Source organism: Papaver somniferum, chromosome 4 (genome assembly GCF_003573695.1).
Source record: "Papaver somniferum cultivar HN1 chromosome 4, ASM357369v1, whole genome shotgun sequence".
Lineage (NCBI taxonomy): Eukaryota > Viridiplantae > Streptophyta > Magnoliopsida > Ranunculales > Papaveraceae > Papaver > Papaver somniferum.
Window position 1 is genome coordinate 2,217,144 of NC_039361.1, and position 19,943 is coordinate 2,237,086.

General features: G+C 37.9%; 3 protein-coding genes across 3 annotated transcripts; 2 read left to right on the top strand and 1 right to left on the bottom strand.

Annotated features, from left to right (window-relative positions):
- The first annotated feature begins 476 nt into the window (after positions 1-476).
- LOC113273414 (acyl-coenzyme A thioesterase 8-like) lies at positions 477-4,307 on the top strand. The gene is made up of 16 exons (XM_026523137.1): positions 477-649; positions 754-846; positions 937-1,004; positions 1,103-1,193; positions 1,436-1,482; positions 1,583-1,783; positions 2,027-2,114; positions 2,327-2,439; positions 2,541-2,603; positions 2,691-2,851; positions 2,971-3,027; positions 3,165-3,266; positions 3,359-3,407; positions 3,484-3,552; positions 3,691-3,788; positions 4,114-4,307. The coding sequence occupies exons 1-15, from the start codon at positions 634-636 to the stop codon at positions 3,766-3,768; spliced, it is 1,296 nt and encodes a 431-aa protein (XP_026378922.1). The 5' UTR covers positions 477-633; the 3' UTR covers positions 3,769-3,788; positions 4,114-4,307.
- A 462-nt stretch (positions 4,308-4,769) lies between these two features.
- Positions 4,770-6,113, bottom strand: LOC113274492 (aspartic proteinase CDR1-like). The gene has a single exon (XM_026523870.1). It carries the CDS (start codon positions 6,111-6,113, stop codon positions 4,770-4,772), a length of 1,344 nt encoding a protein of 447 aa, XP_026379655.1.
- A 10,685-nt stretch (positions 6,114-16,798) lies between these two features.
- Positions 16,799-17,555, top strand: LOC113274567 (putative glycine-rich cell wall structural protein 1). The gene has a single exon (XM_026523948.1). It carries the CDS (start codon positions 16,927-16,929, stop codon positions 17,323-17,325), a length of 399 nt encoding a protein of 132 aa, XP_026379733.1. The 5' UTR covers positions 16,799-16,926; the 3' UTR covers positions 17,326-17,555.
- Positions 17,556-19,943: the final 2,388 nt, after the last annotated feature.

Consider the following 19,943-nt stretch of genomic DNA (forward strand, 5'->3'; position numbering starts at 1 on the left):
GTAGATCTTCTTTTAAAATATTGAAAAATTAATCAACGCATTTTGGACAGTTTATTTTCTCAGCAATTCGGTATATTTTCGTTTCTCTGTTCAAAGGTGAAAAATGTGTGCCGGTGGCTGCACCACTCCAAAGTAAAAAAAAGAATGATGATAGCATGGGCTGCTGCACTCCAAAAATAAAATAGTAAAAAAAAAAAATGATGAAACAAACTCTGGTTTGGACTGCTGGAAATCCAAAGTAAAAAAGAAGATGATGTGAACTTAGCCAGCAATCTAGTGGTTGCTAGACAGCAGAAATGACTGACCACCGAAATAATGTCAATGTTGACTTGATATCCAAATCTTTTGCTTGTAAATTACTCCTCCGTGTGATAGATTCGCCGAGTCAGAGATTTGGACCTCCTAGTCCTAGTCCTAGTCCTGGAAATGTTTACCTATAAATATATAAATTTTGTCTCATACACGTGAACGGAAAAAAAGAACGTTAGTTAATTCCAAAGCGCTGCTGGCCCAAAATTCAAACTTAAACAAGTCAATAAAAAAACAGTTCAATTTTTTCATCTCTTTAAAGTAGAAGAATAATACTAGTTTCTTTGGTAAAGCAGATATCGAGAATTCTTCATCCACCTGCGAATGGATATTGAACAAGGTAATCACCCTCATCAAGTTCATACTCTTCCTCATATCATAATATTTGATCATTTCTGATACTTGAATCTCTGATTCTTGTTGTTGTTGGTGTTGTAAGTGCAGTCATTGAGTTTTTAGCTCATGTTCCGTTGCTACAGCGGCTACCGGGTTCATCTTTTGCTAAGATCGCAGAAATAGCACAGTTCAAACATTACAGTGAGTCTTTAGATTTGTTTCTTTTTCTTCCTTTCTAATTTTTGATTGGGTTTATTGTTGTATCTGAATTGTTGTTAATCTGAAATGTAGACCGGGGCGAGTTCATCGTTAGGGTGGGAGACGCCGGAGATGGAATTTACTTCATTTGGGAAGGGGTGGTAAGAGAAATGAAATTTGATGTTAATATTTTTCGTTTTTTTTCTTCTATTAGAAATGAAATTGTTATAAACTTGATTGTTGATTAAAACTTGGGCAGGCTGAGGTTCAAGGATCTATCAACGATAGCGAAGAATTTCACGAAGATCGCTCCGAATTTCAATTGAAACGGCACGATTGTTTTGGCCACGGTGAGAAATCGAAATTTCATTCTTCTTTTAGGAAGACAAAACAACATTACATCAAGCGGTTTTGTGGGTCAGATACAAAAAGTAGTTCTGAAATTTTCCCAATTGAATTACCTCTGTGCATTAGCATTGTTCCCAGCTTTTAACTTTTTTTTTTTTTTGGAAAGAAATAGCTTTAACTGTTGAAAGCATTTGTATTGCATTATCACCAAGGGATAACACTCATGCTAACTTTATTTTTATAGGGACGGACACATCCTACCACCAGGCTGCTGTAGTTGCTTTAGATAAGGTAATTGTTCGGCAATTTGAATGTATACTGTTCGTCCCGTTACCAGACACCTTCCAGTATTGTCTCAAGTGGATCACTGATGCATTGTTGATTATTACAGGTTACCTGCTTGGTGTTGCCCAATGAGTATAGTACGTTGCTTGAGCCATTGTCAATCTGGAGTGCCACTGAAACTGAAGAGAACTCCATGATAGAACGCATACTGCAGTTGGACCCAGTTGAAGTAAATTTATTCCGTGGATTTACACCGCCTGATGCGCCACAGTATGCAAAGTGTTACGGAGGCCAGATCATTGCACAGGTATGATTTACTTCCTTGGACATGTCAGAAACTCACAGTTGGGCAAATAAATGCTTATTGTTCTTAGCGCTGTTTAAGTACGTGTACGTTCTATAACTTTCTACCTAATGAAATGCAAATGGTAGTCCCTTCAATTTTGGAATTGCATCTGACTGCGTAAATGATCTTGTTACTCTCATGTATTCATAATGCATTAAGTGTTTTTATATCCCTGACTTTTGGTACCGGGGTCTCTATTTGTAGGCATTGGCTGCAGCAGCAAAGACCGTTGATCATTTTAAACTTGTTCATAGTTTGCACAGTTATTTCCTGGTTGGCGGGGATCAAAACAGTAAGTCTAGTTCCCATCTGTTCCACCCAATTTTTCTCTATTCGTTCAGTGTCTTTTAAATTTTCTGAAAGTTGTTCATGTCGCTAATCTACTTGATGTTAAATGCTGGTTTTAAGCATCACTGGCTGTTTAGATGTTGGCGATCTATCTCTCTTTTATGGTGTCAAAACTTCAAATCTACACTTATCTAACCATCCCATGTACATTGTCAGTGCCAATTTTATATCAGGTTCGTCGTTTACGTGATGGAAATAGCTTCGCAACTCGAAGTGTAGATGCCACACAAAATGGGAAAATTATTTTCACATTGACTGCTTCATTTCAAGTGAGTACTGTCTTGGTCGTGTAATTTCGTCCTATTTATGGTTGGGTGTTCCTAAAATGTTTTAAGATCTAAATAATCAACGGCCAAAATCTGTTTTGCAGAAGGAAGAAAGTGGGTTTGAACACCAGGATATAAAAATGCCATGTGTTCCTGCTCCAGAAACGGTAATTGAACTTCAATTTTCTGCTTAATGTTCCGAAGACTCTTAATAGACTCGTCGTAGATGATTGACATCCAGTATTTTGGTGCAGCTTCTAAGGAAGGAAGAGCTGAGGGATAGACAACTTTTTGATCCTCGCCTTCCCAAGAATTATAGAAACAAGGCGGCTGGCAGAAAGTACATGAATATGCCAGTGGATATGAGGTTTTGTGAGCCACATACCTACACACACCAAATAAAAAATCCATCAAGGTCAGATATTTTTATTTCCTATAACGATACTGCTAGTCGCAAAAATTATAGCCTGGATTTTTATTTTTAACCGTACACATCCTTTGTTTTGTTTTCTGAAATAAGCTGAATTATTGCAGTACAATGTTTTGGTTTAAAGCATGGGGGAAACTTTCAGATGATCCAGCTTTGCATCGGTGAGTTGATACAACTTAGTGACCTTATGATATGACAGCTTACAACTTAGCAACCTTATGAGCCAACAGTTCTTTCATGCACTATTTCTTCATGCACTTCTAATATGCAAAAGATATCATGATTCTTTGAATTGCAGATGTGTGGTAACATATATTTCGGATTATATCAGTCTTACAGTAAGCTTAAATCCACATCGTAAAAGGGGTTTGAAGCCAATACTACTCAGTTTGGATCATTCGTGAGTCTCTTTATTTTTCCTCCATTTATTCAGGTTTCATATGATAAATATTTGGCAATGTAACAATTCCTTCTTCTGCTTCCTTTGCGCAGGGTGTGGTTTCACAGGCCATTTAGAGCTGACGATTGGATTTTAGCTGTGGTAAGCATATATAAAACTTCAGAGACATTCTTGTTCTTCAGTATATGGGGATCATTAACATTTGTGATTTTAACAGATTGATGGCCCATCTGCCAGTGGTGGCCGTGGATTCAGCCAAGGTCGTATGTTCAACAGGCAAGGAGAGGTAAATTGACTTGCTAATACTATATTCTACTGTATATTTCAGAATTAGCACGCGATGGATTACGTCCTCTGATCACTGATTCAGTTGACATTGTGCAGAAATGAAAACGTTAAATGACTCTTAATTTATGATCTACAGCTTATTGTGACATTGATTCAAGAGGGTGTAATCAGGGCAGCAAAACCACGACCTCCAGTAGCCAAATCAAATTTGTAAATTGAATTTCTTATATGAAGGTAAGCAACATTTTTTTTCACACTTCAACTAAGCTTTGTTAAGTCCCGGGAGTCCCACGGTTTCGGCCGCTAATGTAGCTTTATCATCTGACATTCTACACTGCGCCAAACCAGTGGGTGAAAAATGAAGTCCCAGATTCTCCTTTGCTATTAAGCAGTTGTAATCTGAACAAAAGACCCCCCCTTGTTAGTGGTGGGATTTTTTGTTCCTGAAACCCAATTTGGACACCAAAATGCAGAATTTTAATTACTGTTTTTTCTTGCTCTGCGAAGTTTTCCTGCCTGTTTTTGCTAAATCTTAAGCACTTTGAATGCGAATTTGCAGGATGAAACCAATGACACACCACAAGTGAGGCAGGGACCATCTAGAGTAAACTCGATCTACTCCATGAAGAAATGTAGAATTTGTAATTTTGGTTCTCTAATTTTTTTCAACAACAAAAGATGTAATGTTGTAAGCATTTGTTGTACATATCTTTTGATCTAATAACATATACGTAACCAGCGAATTCATGGCTCCCTAACAAACTTGTATATTTGAAATGGTTAAAAAGAGTAGAGATTAATGGACCTTGGAGTGCCTCTCCAAAATATGTCAGGTTCTGTAGGAGGATTCTAAAACACCTCTGCTAATGGGGTAAGATTTGTTTAGAACCATCTTTCCATGTTTAAGATGAAACATAAATGCGAAATTTCTGTGAGGTTTTGTAAGGCTTAATCTCAAGCGGATCTGGAATTAACTATTATCAAGATTTCTTTCTTCTTGTAAGATTTAAGAAAAAAATTCGTCCAAATAAAACAAATTTCCATATCAGCAGGAAAAATGAAGGGACGGGACAGAAGAATTATATGGCAGAAGAGAAATTTATTTATTTAGCAAACAAAGATGATCATTACATGAGCTTATATACTAAGAAACCCAAACTCAAACGTGATCTATAATACGAAATACCAAGAGAAGTAGAAAAATAACGTACTAAGCTAACTTTGCTTGGTGCAATCAGTTTTCTTGAAAGAAACCTTCCTGCCCTCAACATCATATTCGACAAGGAAATTTATCTGAGCAATGTTCCCATAAATGGCCTGAGATTCAGTAGGAACGAACAGTAAGCAAACAACACCATCGGCAGCTAAAGCGAAAGCATTTCTTGGTTCGAGTTCAAGGTCTGCATCTGTAAAATGAACGGTAATGTTGGGGAGTGACAAACTCGGACTGTCTGCGTAGCATAAACTTAAACCTTCAGGAGCAGCAATCGGCTCAGCATCGATCGCTTTCATAATCTCTGATTCAAACTCTGTATACATTGTTGACGGTAGAAGAGTTAAAGTCGTTCCGGAATCGATTATAATGTTACCTTCCACTTCTTGTTTCTGGTGACGGCCTTTGTTATTAACCTCTATGCTGCTGCTTTGGAATGGAACCTTGTTTTCGTTAACACTGATACCTTCAAGGGACAAATAATGGAAAGTTTGTTTTGTTTCATCAGATGAAGAGATTAATGGAGTTGAAACCACACCTCTTCCTGTAATCTCAGCATGACTACCAAAATTCAACTTACTGGAGCGGCTAGAATCAAAAGGAATTAGACAATAAGAGAATTTTGATTCAATTCTTGAACCTAATTGAGATACTAAAGAAAATCCACCGCCACCAAGACCAACTATACCAGTCCCATGGTGGCTAAAGGTTCCTGCATTGTTATGACCACAACCAATTGCGATTCTCGGAAGTTTAACGGATCGACCACTTGTTGAATCAAATGATAAGGTTTCAAATGCAAGGTTTCCTTCAGAGTAAGATTGATCTCCATAAGCAACACCATACTGGCATAGCTTCCCTTGACAAGTGACATCGTGAAATCTTTCACAAGTTTGTGAAGCACAAGGAACGTTTGTGTAGGTTGATGATTTTTTTGGATCAAAGATTGGAGTAGTTTGCTTATAGCATTGTGAACAAGGTTTACATTGAACCCAAGTAAGATCACTACCGGTATCCATTATAGCAAGTACTTGACGAGGAGGTGTTCCTAATGAAATATTCAATAGAAATTCACCATTATTAGGAATCACACTTGCTCTGATAGTGTCATGACCGTTGCCAGGCCCGCCAGCTGCAGAAAAAGCCGATGATAAGTAATTTGCACGGTGCATAGAACGATGAACGGCTTTTTGAAATCGATCAGTGAATGTGTCTAATGGGTTGTAAAAAGGTGAGTCAGGAGAATCGCGATGGATCATGTTAATACTAAAACCATTTCCATGGACAGAAATTGAAACTGAAAGGAAAAGAATTACGAGAAGAGAGAAATGATGAACTGTTGCCATGGTAATCGAGAAGAAGAAGAAGAGACTAAATGTGATGATGATGATGAGGATTTTGTGGATGAATATTTATAGAGATAGAATCTTGATTGATATGGAAGATAAAAAGATTTTTAGGTTCATATTCATTATTATCATATTATGTGCATGCATGAATATGGAAGGTCGAAATTTTGTAAAAACGGAATGCAAAATAACTCGACATAAATGCCTTTTAATTTTTGATTTACACAACAACGATTCAAAAAGGGCGTAATGAAAAGAAAAAAAAGTAACCGAAGAGATCCACTGGATAACTCTGAGACCCATTTCTCCACTTTTGGTGGATTCGGATTTTAAGAAAACCATGGCATTTGTTCTAGCCATTAACTATGAGTCCGCCTAATGAAATTCTGGACAAACCCTAATTCTTCGTTCTCTCGTTCTTCCAGAAACTAGGAGCAATGTCTAGTATTCCAGAGGAGATCTATCTCGAGATCCTTTTAAAGGTACCAGTGAAATCAACGTTTGTATGTAAGTGTGTTTCCAAGACTTGGTTTTACATAATTTCTAACCCTAGTTTTGTCAATAACCATCTTAATCTTACTACCCAAAGGAACAACTACAGTCTAATGCTTAAAAGTTCATGCGAGTATGGTTTTTATAAAATAACTTATGATTCATTGTTATCTGATGATGTTGTTCCTGTTGAAATGGATCCCCCCTACAAAACTTCGAGACGTGATATTGATTCGCTGGGTCCATGTAATGGCTTAGTATATGGGTGGGTTCATCAGTCGCTATCCTTCTCTTTTTATATGGAACCCAACCACAAAGGAATACAAGAGATTAGGAACACCATATGATGAAATATCATGTGATGCATATAATGGCGGCTACAATGGATTACATGGTTTTGGTTATGATTGCAAGAATGACGATTACAAGTTGGTAAAGATTTTTCGGAGTGACAAAGACATTATGGTACAGAGACTTCAAAGTAAGGAGAGTTATTCAGTTCAAGTCATTTCTTTAAAATCAAACTCATGGAAAAACTTGCAGTCCATCGAGTATGGGTTTGATCTTAATCAACCGTCTGGAGTACTTTTTAATGGAGCTCTTCGTTGGTTGGGGCCGATTGTCCAATTTCCTTCGGGTAAAGTATCCTCAAAGGTGATAGTCTCAATGGATATTAGTGAAGAGAGATTGAAGAACTGCAATTACCAACGACTCACAATTGCTTTTTAAATATGGGAGTGGTAGAAGGATGCCTTTGTGTACTTGATTATGATGGGAAGACTTATGAAATATGGGTAACGCAAGATCATGGAGTTAAGGAATCTTGGACTAAACTTTATACCATTGCATTTGAGAGGGCAGTGCGTGTGAAGCTTATCGGCTCTTTTAAGAATGGTGAGATTCTGTTCAAGGACCGAATGACGTGCAACGTAATTTTATATGACCCGAAGTATGGAACTCAAAGAAAAACAGAAATGCCTGGTTTAGATGTGGAAGGAGCAGTGGATTATTATGAAAGCTTAGTTGCATTAAGTTCTACTTTTGCTGTTGGAAGAAGGAAAAAGAAAGAAATCACTCAAATTTTGAAGAAGAGAAAGACTAAGAAGAAAATCGGGTGAATATGCTATCTAGTCCCTTTTTCTTAATTTACATTTTGTGTGATTCTTCAGTGAACTCTTTTTATGTTAGTACCTGAGATGCATCACGTAATATATGGAAGTGAATTTTGGGTGATATCGCATCTGCAGTTGCTGTGTTTTCTTGGCATTCTACTATTGGCTTTAGTAGTAAGACTACGAACAAAATCGAGTGAATATGCTATTTAGTCCCTTTTCCTTAATTTACATTCTATGTAGTTCTTTAGTGAACTCTCTTTCATTTACGTTCTGTTCCATGTGTAGTACCTGATATACATCACGTAATATATGTAAGTGAATTTTGGGTGATATCGCGTCTGCAGGAAACTATTCTATATCCAGTTATATTTCTTAACTTGCTGTGTTTGTTTGCATTCAACTATTAGATTCAGTAGTACTAGTGCTCCAGATCCAAATTATGTTAGGTAGTAAAGGTCTGTGACTCTGTCCAGCCTAGACCAAATTCCTAGACAAAATTGAATAATACAAATATGTAGGGACGTGAGCGAATTTTGTACAGCCAGCGTTTTTGGCAAAAACGCCAGCCCGGCCTTCCATCGAGCACGCGCTTGTTCTTCCAACTCACTCGACAAACCAACAAATTTGTTGGTTTGTCCATCCGTTTTTCATATCTGTTGAGTCCATAGTGGGATCAAAATGAGCAAATCCTTATTTTGTCGAGTTCATAGGAACTCCTCTTAAAAATTGTGCAAACACAATTTTTTTTTTTTTTGTTTTTTTAGGAACGAAGATAGTAATTCCGAAGTGCATTTTTTGTTTTCAATCAACAAAGAGTTGATGAGATTTGTATTCTTTCGTTTTTATGCTTTTTTTCCTCATTAAGGGTCCATTTTTATCTCAATTACTCTAGCTGTCTTCCGACTATTTCTCAGTTGACCATGCAATATCTAAAAGATAACAATTATCCTGCGGGTATCTCTGCTAATATGGTATTCTCAACTGTTCTCATTGATGATAGTATTATTTGCAGTTATGAATTTCATATTCTCCTTCTCCAAAACTATAAAAGAAATTCTCAAGAGAAAAAGAAACCCTACTTGCTTCATTTGAAACTTCTTCTAGTTCTTCACAGCGAAATGGCTTCTTCCTCTTCTAACAATCAGATTTCTGCAATCACTCACAAGATGCAAAACTCTTCTATTCGGGATCTCTGTGCCAGACAAATGATACGTCCTCTAGGGTCAAAGCAAACCATTGTTGTTGAAGCTTCCAGTGAATGGAAAAACACCCTTATTGGAAAACTGTTTTCTATAGATCCCATTGATACTGAAGATGTAAGGAAAGCAACTATATCTCTTTGGAAAAGGTATAAGGTAAAAGAGGTTAGAGGACTTGATAGAAATATTTTCTTATTCAAATTCTATTCAGAAGACACGATGGGAGCAGTTCTCAAGAAGGGACCATGGAATGTCTTCAAGTGTCTCCTTAATCTCAAAATTTACGATCCTTTTATAGCAGTTCAAGACCAAAAGTTTCCTCATCAAGAATGGAGTGTACAATTCCAGAAACTCCTCTTAGAGCATCATTCTCCTTCACTGGTTAATGATGTTGTAAATGAACTTGGTGTAAAGATAAAGATTGATCCTGAAAAATGTAGGCCAGCTGGTGCTGGTGGAACCATAACAGAAAGAGTAAAAATAGATCTTTCTAAACCACTTCATCGAGGTGGTTGGTGGAGCACAGCAGCAGGTGGTGTATCTTGGGTTCGATATCACTGGGAACGACAAACTCACAATCTATGTAAGCATTGTTATGTTTTTGATCATGTTGACGATGAATGTGCTAATATAGAACATGACCTAAAACTAAGGCGTTACACAAATGAGGAATATGTAGCTTACATTCGCGGTTTAGCTCAAGAATATGGAGTGGATATTGTGGAAGATCTTAATCTTCTAGTGCAGAAAACATGTGAATCCTGTCAGCAAAGATCACAAGAGAAAGATGATGAGGATGTGGAAGCTAGCCGGAAACTTAAAAGATCTAGAAGCGACGAGTCAGAAGATACTCTTTTAGAGGAGGAAGATAAGTCTGAAATGATTCATAATAATGCTGAAAAGGGTCATTCTACTGAGACTGATGTGATGGAGCACGATATGGTTGAGGAAGGGGAGCTGGCTGAGAAGGAGAATTTTCATGATCCGGACGTATCCTCTGCTGTTGCGATAAAATTCTTTTATAAATCCTACCCTACCTACTTATCTGTTTTACAGTTTTATGTGTTAACCTCTTTTAATAGTTCGTTTTACTTTTCCTTTTCTTTTACTCATTCTTTCTTCAAGATGAAAGTTCTTGGCTGGAAATGCCAAGGTTTCTTAGGCAAGGATACTAGAGAACATTTACAACATCTAAATAGGATTTATTCTCCAGACATTGTTTTTTTGTCTGAGACTAAAATCAACGATAACAGGATCCTTAAACTTTCTAGTTATTTAAACTTCCCTAATAAACTTTTTGTACCCTCTGTGGGATTAGGTGGAGGTCTTCTTCTCCTATGTAAGGATGACTTTTCTTTGGATATCATGGACTCGACTGATAATATGATACATGCTATAGTTTCGAATGACCCTAGTACAGGTGAGTGGTTTCTCTCCTGTGTCTATGGTACCCTGTATAAGAAAGATCATCCAGCGCAATGGTCTCATATCTTAGACCTTAGTAAAGCAGTTAAAATTCCTTGGGTTATTATAGGAGACCTTAACATCACTTTTGATCCTCAAGATAGAAACTCTATTTCACAGAATTCTACCCCTCAAGAAGTTATAGATTCTATTAATAAGGATGGTTTAGTAGACCTTAAATTCAGTGGTAATCCATTCACTTGGTCTAGTAACAAGTATGGAACCGATAAATACAAGTCTAGGATTGATAGAGATTTAAAAAATGCCGATTGGTCTCTAACTTATCCTGATTCTCTATTGTCTCATTTAGATCAACGTGGTTCGGATCATTGTCCCATTTTGTTAGATTTGTATAAACCTAACAGTTGTACAGGAAGAAACTAGAAATTTTGGGAGCACTGGCTCCAAAATAATCAGTGCACTGAGGAGATTACAAAGGCCTGGTCCTCTTCTTTTCAAGGCTCAAATGCTTTTGTTTTGACAAAAAAACAATCCAACACAAGACATGTTTTGTCGCAGTGGAGTAAAGCGACTTTTGGTGATATTGAAGGTAAAATTATAAGGGCTCAATCCTTTATTACTCAGCTTCAGGCAACAGATAAAGAAGGCACTAATACCAATGAGGTGCTAGCAATTGAGAAAGAAATATATTATCTTGAAGAAATCCTAGCAAGCTCTAATAAGCAAAAATCTAAAGGCCATTATTTGAATGATATGGATAAGAATTCCAAGTATTTTCATTTAAGGGCAAACAGGAGAAGATCTCGTAATAGGGTAGATGCACTTCTTGATTCTAATGGTAACTGGTGTTCTGATAAAGCTTCATTGGAAATTCTTCTTCGAAATCACTTCCAAAAGATAATGTCTTCTTCTTCTCCAAGAAATAGTTCTTGCTTTATGGAACATATCCCATTGTTGTTGAATGAAGCAGATAATCTCGAACTTGAATCAATCCCAACTGACGAGGAAATATATAAGGCGCTGATGACCATGGATCCATGGACCAGTCCAGGCCCGTACGGTTTTCCACCAGGGTTCTATCAAACCCAATGGTCAGTGGTAAAAGATGAGTTTGCAAGATGGTTAAGTCGTTTTTCCAATCTGGGTATCTTCTCAAAGAACTTAACAGAACAAGAATATCTCTTATTCCTAAAGTGAAATACCAAGTAAACCGGAAGATTTTCGACCCATAGCTTTGTGTAATACGGTTTATAAGATTATCTCCAAGGTTATATCACTGAGGATGAAGAAGCATATTACAAAAATTATCTCCCCAATGAAGACAACATATGTTCCAGGGCGCTTAATCTCATAGAATGTGCGTTTGGTTCAAGAGATAGTACAGGCCATGATGAAGAAATTTGGTCGCAGTGGCCACTTATCCCTTAAGATGGATATGTCGAAAGCTTTCGACAGATTAGAGTGGAGTTTTCTTCTTGATGTTCTCAAAAAATTTGGCTTTGGGGAAAATTTTTGTCAGTTAATCCAACAGTGCATCAGTACAACTCAAATTGAAGTACTTCTGAATGGCAGCCCGACTACAGCTTTCACTCCAACTCGAGGGATTCGCCAAGGGGATCCATTATCCTCATATTTGTTCATTATTGCAGTGGAGTCTTTTTCAAGAGTATTAGCCCATTGCGAAAGGAAAAAATAACTCACTGGGATGAAAATATCTAGATCAGCCCCTAAGATCAATCATCTTCTCTTCGCGAATGATTGTCTTTTGTTCTGTAAGGCTAATCTTGATCAATGCAATAAACTTCTCCAAGTTATTGAAGAGTTCATCGCCTGTTCTGGACGATTAATTAACTTCAACAAATCGGCCTTCTATTTCAGCTCCAATCTATCGCCATCAGAATGCCAATCTATTTGTGGTATACTTCAAGTCCGTGAGATGAATCCAAAGGAAGAACGTTATTTGGGTCTGCCATTTTTTGTTGGTCGTAACAGACAAGTGTCTTTTGGTGTTTTACATGAGAAGATGAATAGTCGTTTCTCGGCTTGGAATGCAAGCAATATGTCAGAAGCGGCTCGTTCATTAATGCTTAAAAACGTCTCGAATGCACTCCCTATACATCATATGCAGAGTTTTAAGCTCCCGGATGCTACAATAAACAAGTTGGATAGAGCTCAACAACTGGAGAAACAAAAAGAGTTCAAAAGGAAGGAAAATCATTCAATGGAGAAAGGTCTGTCATCCAAAATATGAGGGTGGGTTAGGTTTTCGCAACATGGAAACCTTCAAAAGATCTTTGCTAGCAAAGTCTGCATGGAGGATATGCACAGATCAAGAATCAATCATGGCGAAATCTCTTAGGGAGAAATATTATCCGGACGGGAATCTCTTTGAACTTCAGAAGAAATCCAACACCACTTGGTCTTGGCGCAGCATTAGCTCTGAGCTTCAATTTATTAAACAACACAGCTGTTGGAACTTAGGTAATGGGGATTCAATCCTTATCTGGAATCATCGTTGGATCCCTGAATTGCAAAGTCCGCCACAACCAAAAATAGGGTGTTCTTCTGCTCTTGACTATACATACGTGAAGCAGCTGTTTCTACTTGGATCTGTAGAATGGAATTCTTCATTGTTGGACCAGTTATTTAATCCAGTGTTAGTGCAGCACATTCTTCAGATTACCATCCATCCTTCTCAGGCAGATAGATTGGTATGGCTTCTAGAGAAGAATGGTAGATTCATTGTAAAATCCTGTTATAAAAAGATGTACCAGGAAAGCTCAAGCATACCACTAGTGGACATAAGTATGAGGAAAATATTCAATAGATTATGGAAACTTCCAACTCTGCCTAGAATCTGCCAGTTCCTGTGGAAAGCCATCTCCAATCTTCTATCCACCAAAGACGTTCTGGGTACTGTAATTGTGGGTGATGACACATTATGTCCGATATGTCTATCGCATGAGGAAACTGCAACTCATCTAATACTGCACTGTAACTTTTCTAGAGCAGTATGGTTTGCAGTGTTAGGTTGGACTTCTGACAACAATGGATCTCTCTCGGAATGGATATTAAGCTGGTTTGACAGTCTGTACAATGGTTCCATCACAGAAAAGGATTTAGTTAATATAGCAATCATAACCTGGAATATTTGGACGGAAAGATGCGAAAAAGTTTTCAACAGCAGCACGGCTTCTCCAGATGTGATTATTCAGAAATGCAAGAACGTGATTTCTGAACATTCAAACGGGATCATTATTCCCTTTCAATTAACTCCTAGAATTAATCGTCAAAATGTTTGTTGGATTCCTCCCCCAATGGGCTTCTTAACCTTAAATTGTGATGGTTCTTTTGATGCTAATACGCAGTTAGGTGGAATTGGTCTAATATTAAGAAATTTTGCAGGTATGCAACAAGCAAGCAGCAAGGTGCATTAGCATGAACAGAGCTAGAAGTGCAGAACAGGTTGAATGCATGGGATTGTGGAATGCGGTGCAATGAGCAAAGGATTTAAAGCTTGAACGAGTACACTTCGAAATGGACGCTAAATTGGTTGTAGACGCTGTCAACACTGACAATAGTGCCATTGATTGGAGACTTCTCAATACTGTTCTAGACATTAAAAGTTTTTTCTTAAGTTTTTCTTCCTGGAAACTCTCCTATGTTCCAAAAGAGAGAAATAAAGTAGTTGATCTCTTAGCCAATCTGGCAAGAAAAGATAGAATTTCTTTTATTTGGGATAACTCTCCTCCACCTGCAATTGTTGATCAAGTTGCTGTGGAGTGTTCTCATGTTCTGGGATAACCTTTATTTTTCAATATAATTTTCTGTTTCAAAAAAAAAAAAGGTCATCCCAAAGATGGTTGCATGTTACAGAAACAGGCTTTTCTTAGAGTTGATGGGAGGCGTCTTGACAACTACTGATAACACCAAACTTCAGAGTGATGCACACTAGTATAGACTCATAGAATTTATAAAACTAATCTCATTACTTGCGGTTCATATGCATTAACCAATTTTTCCTCTGAAAGGTCTCCCCATGTTTACACGCACGCTCTTACCAGAGCAGCAAGTGGAACCCAAAATATATGTTTGGTTTGGGCCTCCATATTTCATTCTCGCAATTCGCGATTGTAGTGGCCGACGATTTTGTCATGCCATCACACAAAAATAATAGATAAGAATAACTATTAAGCAAAAATGCGATATACCAGCGATAGAAAAGAGAAGAAGAAAGAGGAGATATATACCTTGTAAGGGGAGACAGAGTTTGCTAAGCTGCAACCATTTTTAGGAGCATACACCTTAAGTTTTCTTCTTTTTTGACAATACTTCTGAAGGACATATGTTCATAAGTTAAGTGCAACTTATGGTTTGAGATAAACCCTAATTCTCCATTCTCGAGCAATGTCAAGTATTCCGAAGGATATCTACATCGAGATCCTTCTAAAGGTACCAGTGAAATTAACTGCTGTATGTAAGTGTGTTTGCAAAACCTGGTTTTGCATAATTTCTAGCCCTAGTTTTATTAAAAACCAGCTTAATCTTAATGCCCCAAAGAACAACTATAATCTAATGCTTGAAGGTCGTGACGGGCATGGTTTTTATTCCATAAGTTATGATTCATTATCGTCATGGAATAAATCTGTTGATGCTGTCGAAATTGATTTCCCATGCAAACTTTCAAAACATGAGGTTGAGATCGAATAGTTGGGTTCATGTAATGGCTTGATATATGGCTGGAATTATCAATTGGAATTCTTTTTTCTGTGGAAGGAATACAAGAGATTGCCCCTATCGGAAGATGCATATGATGGCTACCGTAATTTGCATGGTTTTGGTTATGATTAGAAGATGGATGATTACAAATTGGTAATGATTAATCGAGACAAAAAGATGAGTTATATAGTGCAAGTGTATTCTTTAAAATCAAACTCATGGAAAATCTTGCAATCAGTCAAGTAGAGTTTGATCTTCTTAAACCGTCTGGGGTGCATTTCAATTAATGGAGCTCTTCGTTGGTTAGGACCGATTGTAAATTTTCCATCTGGTAATGCGTGCTTTATAGTCTCAATGGATATATGTGCAGAGAGTTTCGACGAACTGACGAATTGCAACTTCCAGTGACTCTAGGCAGCATCTTGGGATATGAATATGGGAATTCTGCAAGGGTGCCTCTGTGTGCCTGCTTATAATAAAGAGACCTATGAAGTATGGGTAATGCAAGATCACGGGGTTCCAGAATCTTGACTAAACTTTACACCACTGCGAGAGCAATGCGTGTGAAGTTTATCGGGTCTTTAAAGAATCTACCGCCTAGAGCTGGGACAATAGAGGATGGTCCAAATCTTGGACATGAGGTGGCACAATCTCAATGGAGGGGAATGTTAGTAGTGGGGTGAAGATAATGATTAAAGGTCTACATTCATTGTCCCATATCTGGACAATAACAGTTGTCCCAGTTTTAGAGTTTTGCATGGTGAGATTTTGTTCATGGAACGAGTGGCACGTAACCCAGATTTATATGACCCAAAGTATGGAACTACTGAAGAAAGAAAATTGCTTGGCTTAGATGTGGAAGGAGCAGTGAACTATAGTGAAAGCTTGGTTAGACTCCACTCTACTACTGCAGTGGGAAGAAGAAAAATCACTCGAAATTTGAAGAAGAATATAACTAAAAAGAGAAACAGGTGAATTAATAATTATGTTCTTTACAATCTCAAGTACATAATCTAATTTTGCGGTTTACCTATACTTGATACCATATCTGCAGAAATCTACATATGTTTAGCAAAAGCATATCCTGGTAACTGTGAGGCAGTGAGCCATCAACGGTTTGAGACGAGAGATAACACCATGATTATTTTTGTATAGCAGGTCTATAAGGACCACAATAACAATGGGCCTGGGAGAAGACAGTATCAACAGCCAACTCCACTATGCGAAGACGAGTAATACCCACTACCTGAGGATATTTTTTATGGAACCATAAATAAGCTCACAAATGTCTCAAGCCAAACCAAAAGTAGTATGGATAACAGGATTGAAAAGAGAGGAATGTTTTGTAACATATCACTTTCACGAGAGGATAATGGGAGGATCTTTCAGTCAACTTCTAAAGGCAGGAACATCTTCTTTTGATGGTGAAAGAAGAAAAATAAACTTTTGCCGACTTCCCAACTATGATTTTCCACTCGGAGCTTCATGACCCCACTCCCCATTAAACCCATGCAACAGAATTGAAGTCGGTAAAAGTCTATTTTTATAGCTTCCAGCATTTGACATGTCCAGACATCGAGCCATTCAGAAGTTTTCTGTAAAAAATCTATGAAAGTTGTGGATAAGGGTGTCGATAAAGGCTGGGGCGGTGGGTAAAAAAATCTGGTGGGGGAGGGCAATATCAGGTTTATTCTTTTTCTTCCCTACAAACAACTAAGGAGCAAAATAAATGTTGTTGTCACTGACTGGCATCAATCACCAACACAACTACTTATAAATACAAAACGCAATTAACAACAACGATAACTAAGCTGGAAAAACAATCTACAAATACAAAGTATATCAAGAACTTGTGCGCAAATGGAAATGAAACCCAACAGAGCTCATCTTATTTTGCTGTTACTCCTCTCACTAACCTATGCCTCCATGGCTCGCCCAACAGACTTATCAGGGGCGGCGTCAGCACCTAGTGCTAAAAACCCAGCAGGTGTTGGTGCTGGGGGTAGCGGTTCTGGTCATGGTAGAAACTGGAACTACAATTGGGGGTGGGGATCAACTCCTGCAGGTGGATGGGGTTATGGTTCAGGTTCAGGTAGATCTCCGAACGGTCCGGCAGGTGGATGGGGTTATGGTGCAGGCTACGGGTTTGGAGCAGGAACTGGAAGTGGATCAGGATCAGGATCAGGGTCTGGTAGTGGAGGTCATGGTGGTGATCACAGCACTGGGAGTGGCTATAACACTTCTCCTGAAGGAAATTAAAGCGGAAATGGTGGTTGACGCAGAGCTGTCATAGCTGATAACCGTTGGTTTCTGCACAACAAAATAAAATGGTCACAATATCAACTAAAAAGATCAAGATTTCGCAGGATGTAACTTCTATAGTACAATATGATGTATGCTAAAGCAAATGTTTTATATAAGTCATATGTATGATAATCATAATACAGATATAAGAATGAATAAAAAGAGCTATTATTTTTCTCCATGAAGTTTCAGTTTATATGCCTCCATCAGTAGTTAGAGAAGTTAGATAACCATTTACAAAGAAGCAACCACCATCAAACGTATATTACAACTGTTTCCAACAAATCCAAGTCGCCAAGTTGATTTTATGCACAAATATGTGAAACTTCTTGAAGAAACGGGCTGAGTCTGTTCTTTACAAACTGGCAAACAATTCGCAGTATATAACACAAACTCACATGTTTTCGATCAAATAACCAACGAAATAGAGACATGTGAATGTGCAGCTGCACCATACAAGTGTCACAGATATTATTATATATATGCACCATACAGTCCCAGCATACAGATCCTAACTCTCGATTTGATTAGAAATTTATCAAATTACCTAACCAATGATGCCGTTAATTTAAGATTTCTAAGATGGGATTGACAGAGCAGAGGGAGCCTTGCTCCAATTATCAATATATCCGTTGTATCAATAAAATTGAGCGGCAAAAGAAATTCAATTGTAATAATGATAACCCTAGCGGCAGTTTAATTTCACTAAACAAGGTTGGAGTATCAATTACCATACTAATTTCTACCAATTGAACAACCAAAAGACAAACATTTCTACAGTGACTATATATTGAGGTGTTAAAACTGGAAACGTGAACCCAATATGCCATATTCCCATGAAAGCAACAACTAACGTGCAATATGCACCTTTAAGAAGAGAACAATACCATGGATTTAGAACTCTCAAGGGTGAAATTGGTATAGGGGCTCTCTGCTTCGCAGCAAGATACACACCTCCTTTTCATGCGAGGTCCACCGCCATTTCCACGTTTCATTCATGCATACTCCATTTCGCGCAATATGCCGTGATATATCCTTCCAGTGCACTCTACAGAACCATGAACTGTGTCTACCACATAGTTGGAGTCGTATATCAACTCTTGTAATAGAGGGATGTCTACAGCAGCAAATAGCATTATGTGTTGCATCCTCTTGTCATCAGGACATTTTGGGCTATTGAACAAATATGGTTTATAAATTTATCAACACCTCTGTACTCAAGAGCGTCAATGGTGAACCCCTCATCTTCCACATTTCCCCAAGAGATACTAGCCCCCATACTTTGGTTGCTATTTTTACTCCTGCCAAGATCAAAAAGATATCCGTGATTTCCAGTCCTTTGATCAGCTTCCTTTTCCGCGACGAGCTTCCACTTGTACTCACAAATGAAGCTTCCAGAGGGTATTGTCTTCAAGAACTTAACTCCCCATCCCCTTGACTTAGTTTCGGAGATCTCCAAATAAAAGCTTCATGCCGTGTTGGATTACTCTATTATGACACGATGGAGGACACTTACAAAGAGGGCCACATTCATAAACAAGGGTCTTGACCAGAGTACACCAAGGCATCAAAATCATAACTCATCATAACACCCGGAAGCCATAAAACTTGGTGCCACAATTTTACCATCTTTCCATCATGATCAATACCACTCTGAAAAGGTCCATGAAGACCAACGACAGAAAGCTCCACCCTGTAATGGAACTCGTCTCGAACCTCAACCCCTAGTACACCTTCTCCTGTTTCTTCATCTCTTTGAGATTACCAAATCAATCCTCTTGAACAGAGTTCCAGGCACCTTGAATTCTGATTCCTCGTCTTGTAACATCTTCCAGAGCATTGCTTGAAATAAACAAAGAGTCTCTCTAACCTTGCTGCGGGTTACAAAGTCGCCATTGTTAAGAGTCCACAAGACCAAAAGGAATCACACTCAAAGTCGATTGCAGTGGCCTTGGAACTGACTAAATCTTTTCACCCGTGTCATCATGTTCTTGTATATCTTTCTCGTCATCCGAGCAAATGATGTGACCAGAATTATATTCTAAATTGCTCCTGTTGATATACTCAAAATCATCAGGCAACCCACAATAATATATCATGGTTGTTACTTAGTATAACTAGGTTCCATAGAATCACATTGTGAAACGAGTTTGAATTCTTAGCATTCCTAATATACCCTCATAGTTAATTAAGAAGATAATGTCCAACTCGCAAAGGGTAAATACCTTTATACAACATAAATCAGTAGATACGAAGAAGTACACCATTTCCATTTTCAAAAGTTAACAAAAAAGAAAAGAAAACTCCACACTAGTCTAATCTCTTAAGGAAGGAAATGTCAGTGAATTGTAGTTTATTTCAGCAAAACGTTTGTAACTAGAAACAATACTGGTGAATGAATAATTCAATGATGATTTTACCGATACTAGCAACCATAAAATCCTCAGAAAATCATATCATGTATTAGAAACTCGTCTCTTTCTGATTTAAGAAACTTAACACTACTGATTTATAAATTTGTTACACTAAACTAAAATGTCGGGATGATTCTAGAGGACTACAGACTACATCAG

Excerpts from the sequence above, each read along its gene's own strand:
- LOC113273414 (XM_026523137.1), top strand. Across the intron at positions 1,483-1,582 it reads CTGTAGTTGCTTTAGATAAG|GTTACCTGCTTGGTGTTGCC; the intron begins GTAATTGTTCGG and ends TGATTATTACAG. Across the intron at positions 3,408-3,483 it reads ACGATTGGATTTTAGCTGTG|ATTGATGGCCCATCTGCCAG; the intron begins GTAAGCATATAT and ends TGATTTTAACAG.
- LOC113274567 (XM_026523948.1), top strand. The coding sequence starts at position 16,927 with ATGGAAATGAAACCCAACAGAGCTCATCTTATTTTGCTGTTACTCCTC.
- LOC113274492 (XM_026523870.1), bottom strand. The coding sequence starts at position 6,113 with ATGGCAACAGTTCATCATTTCTCTCTTCTCGTAATTCTTTTCCTTTCA.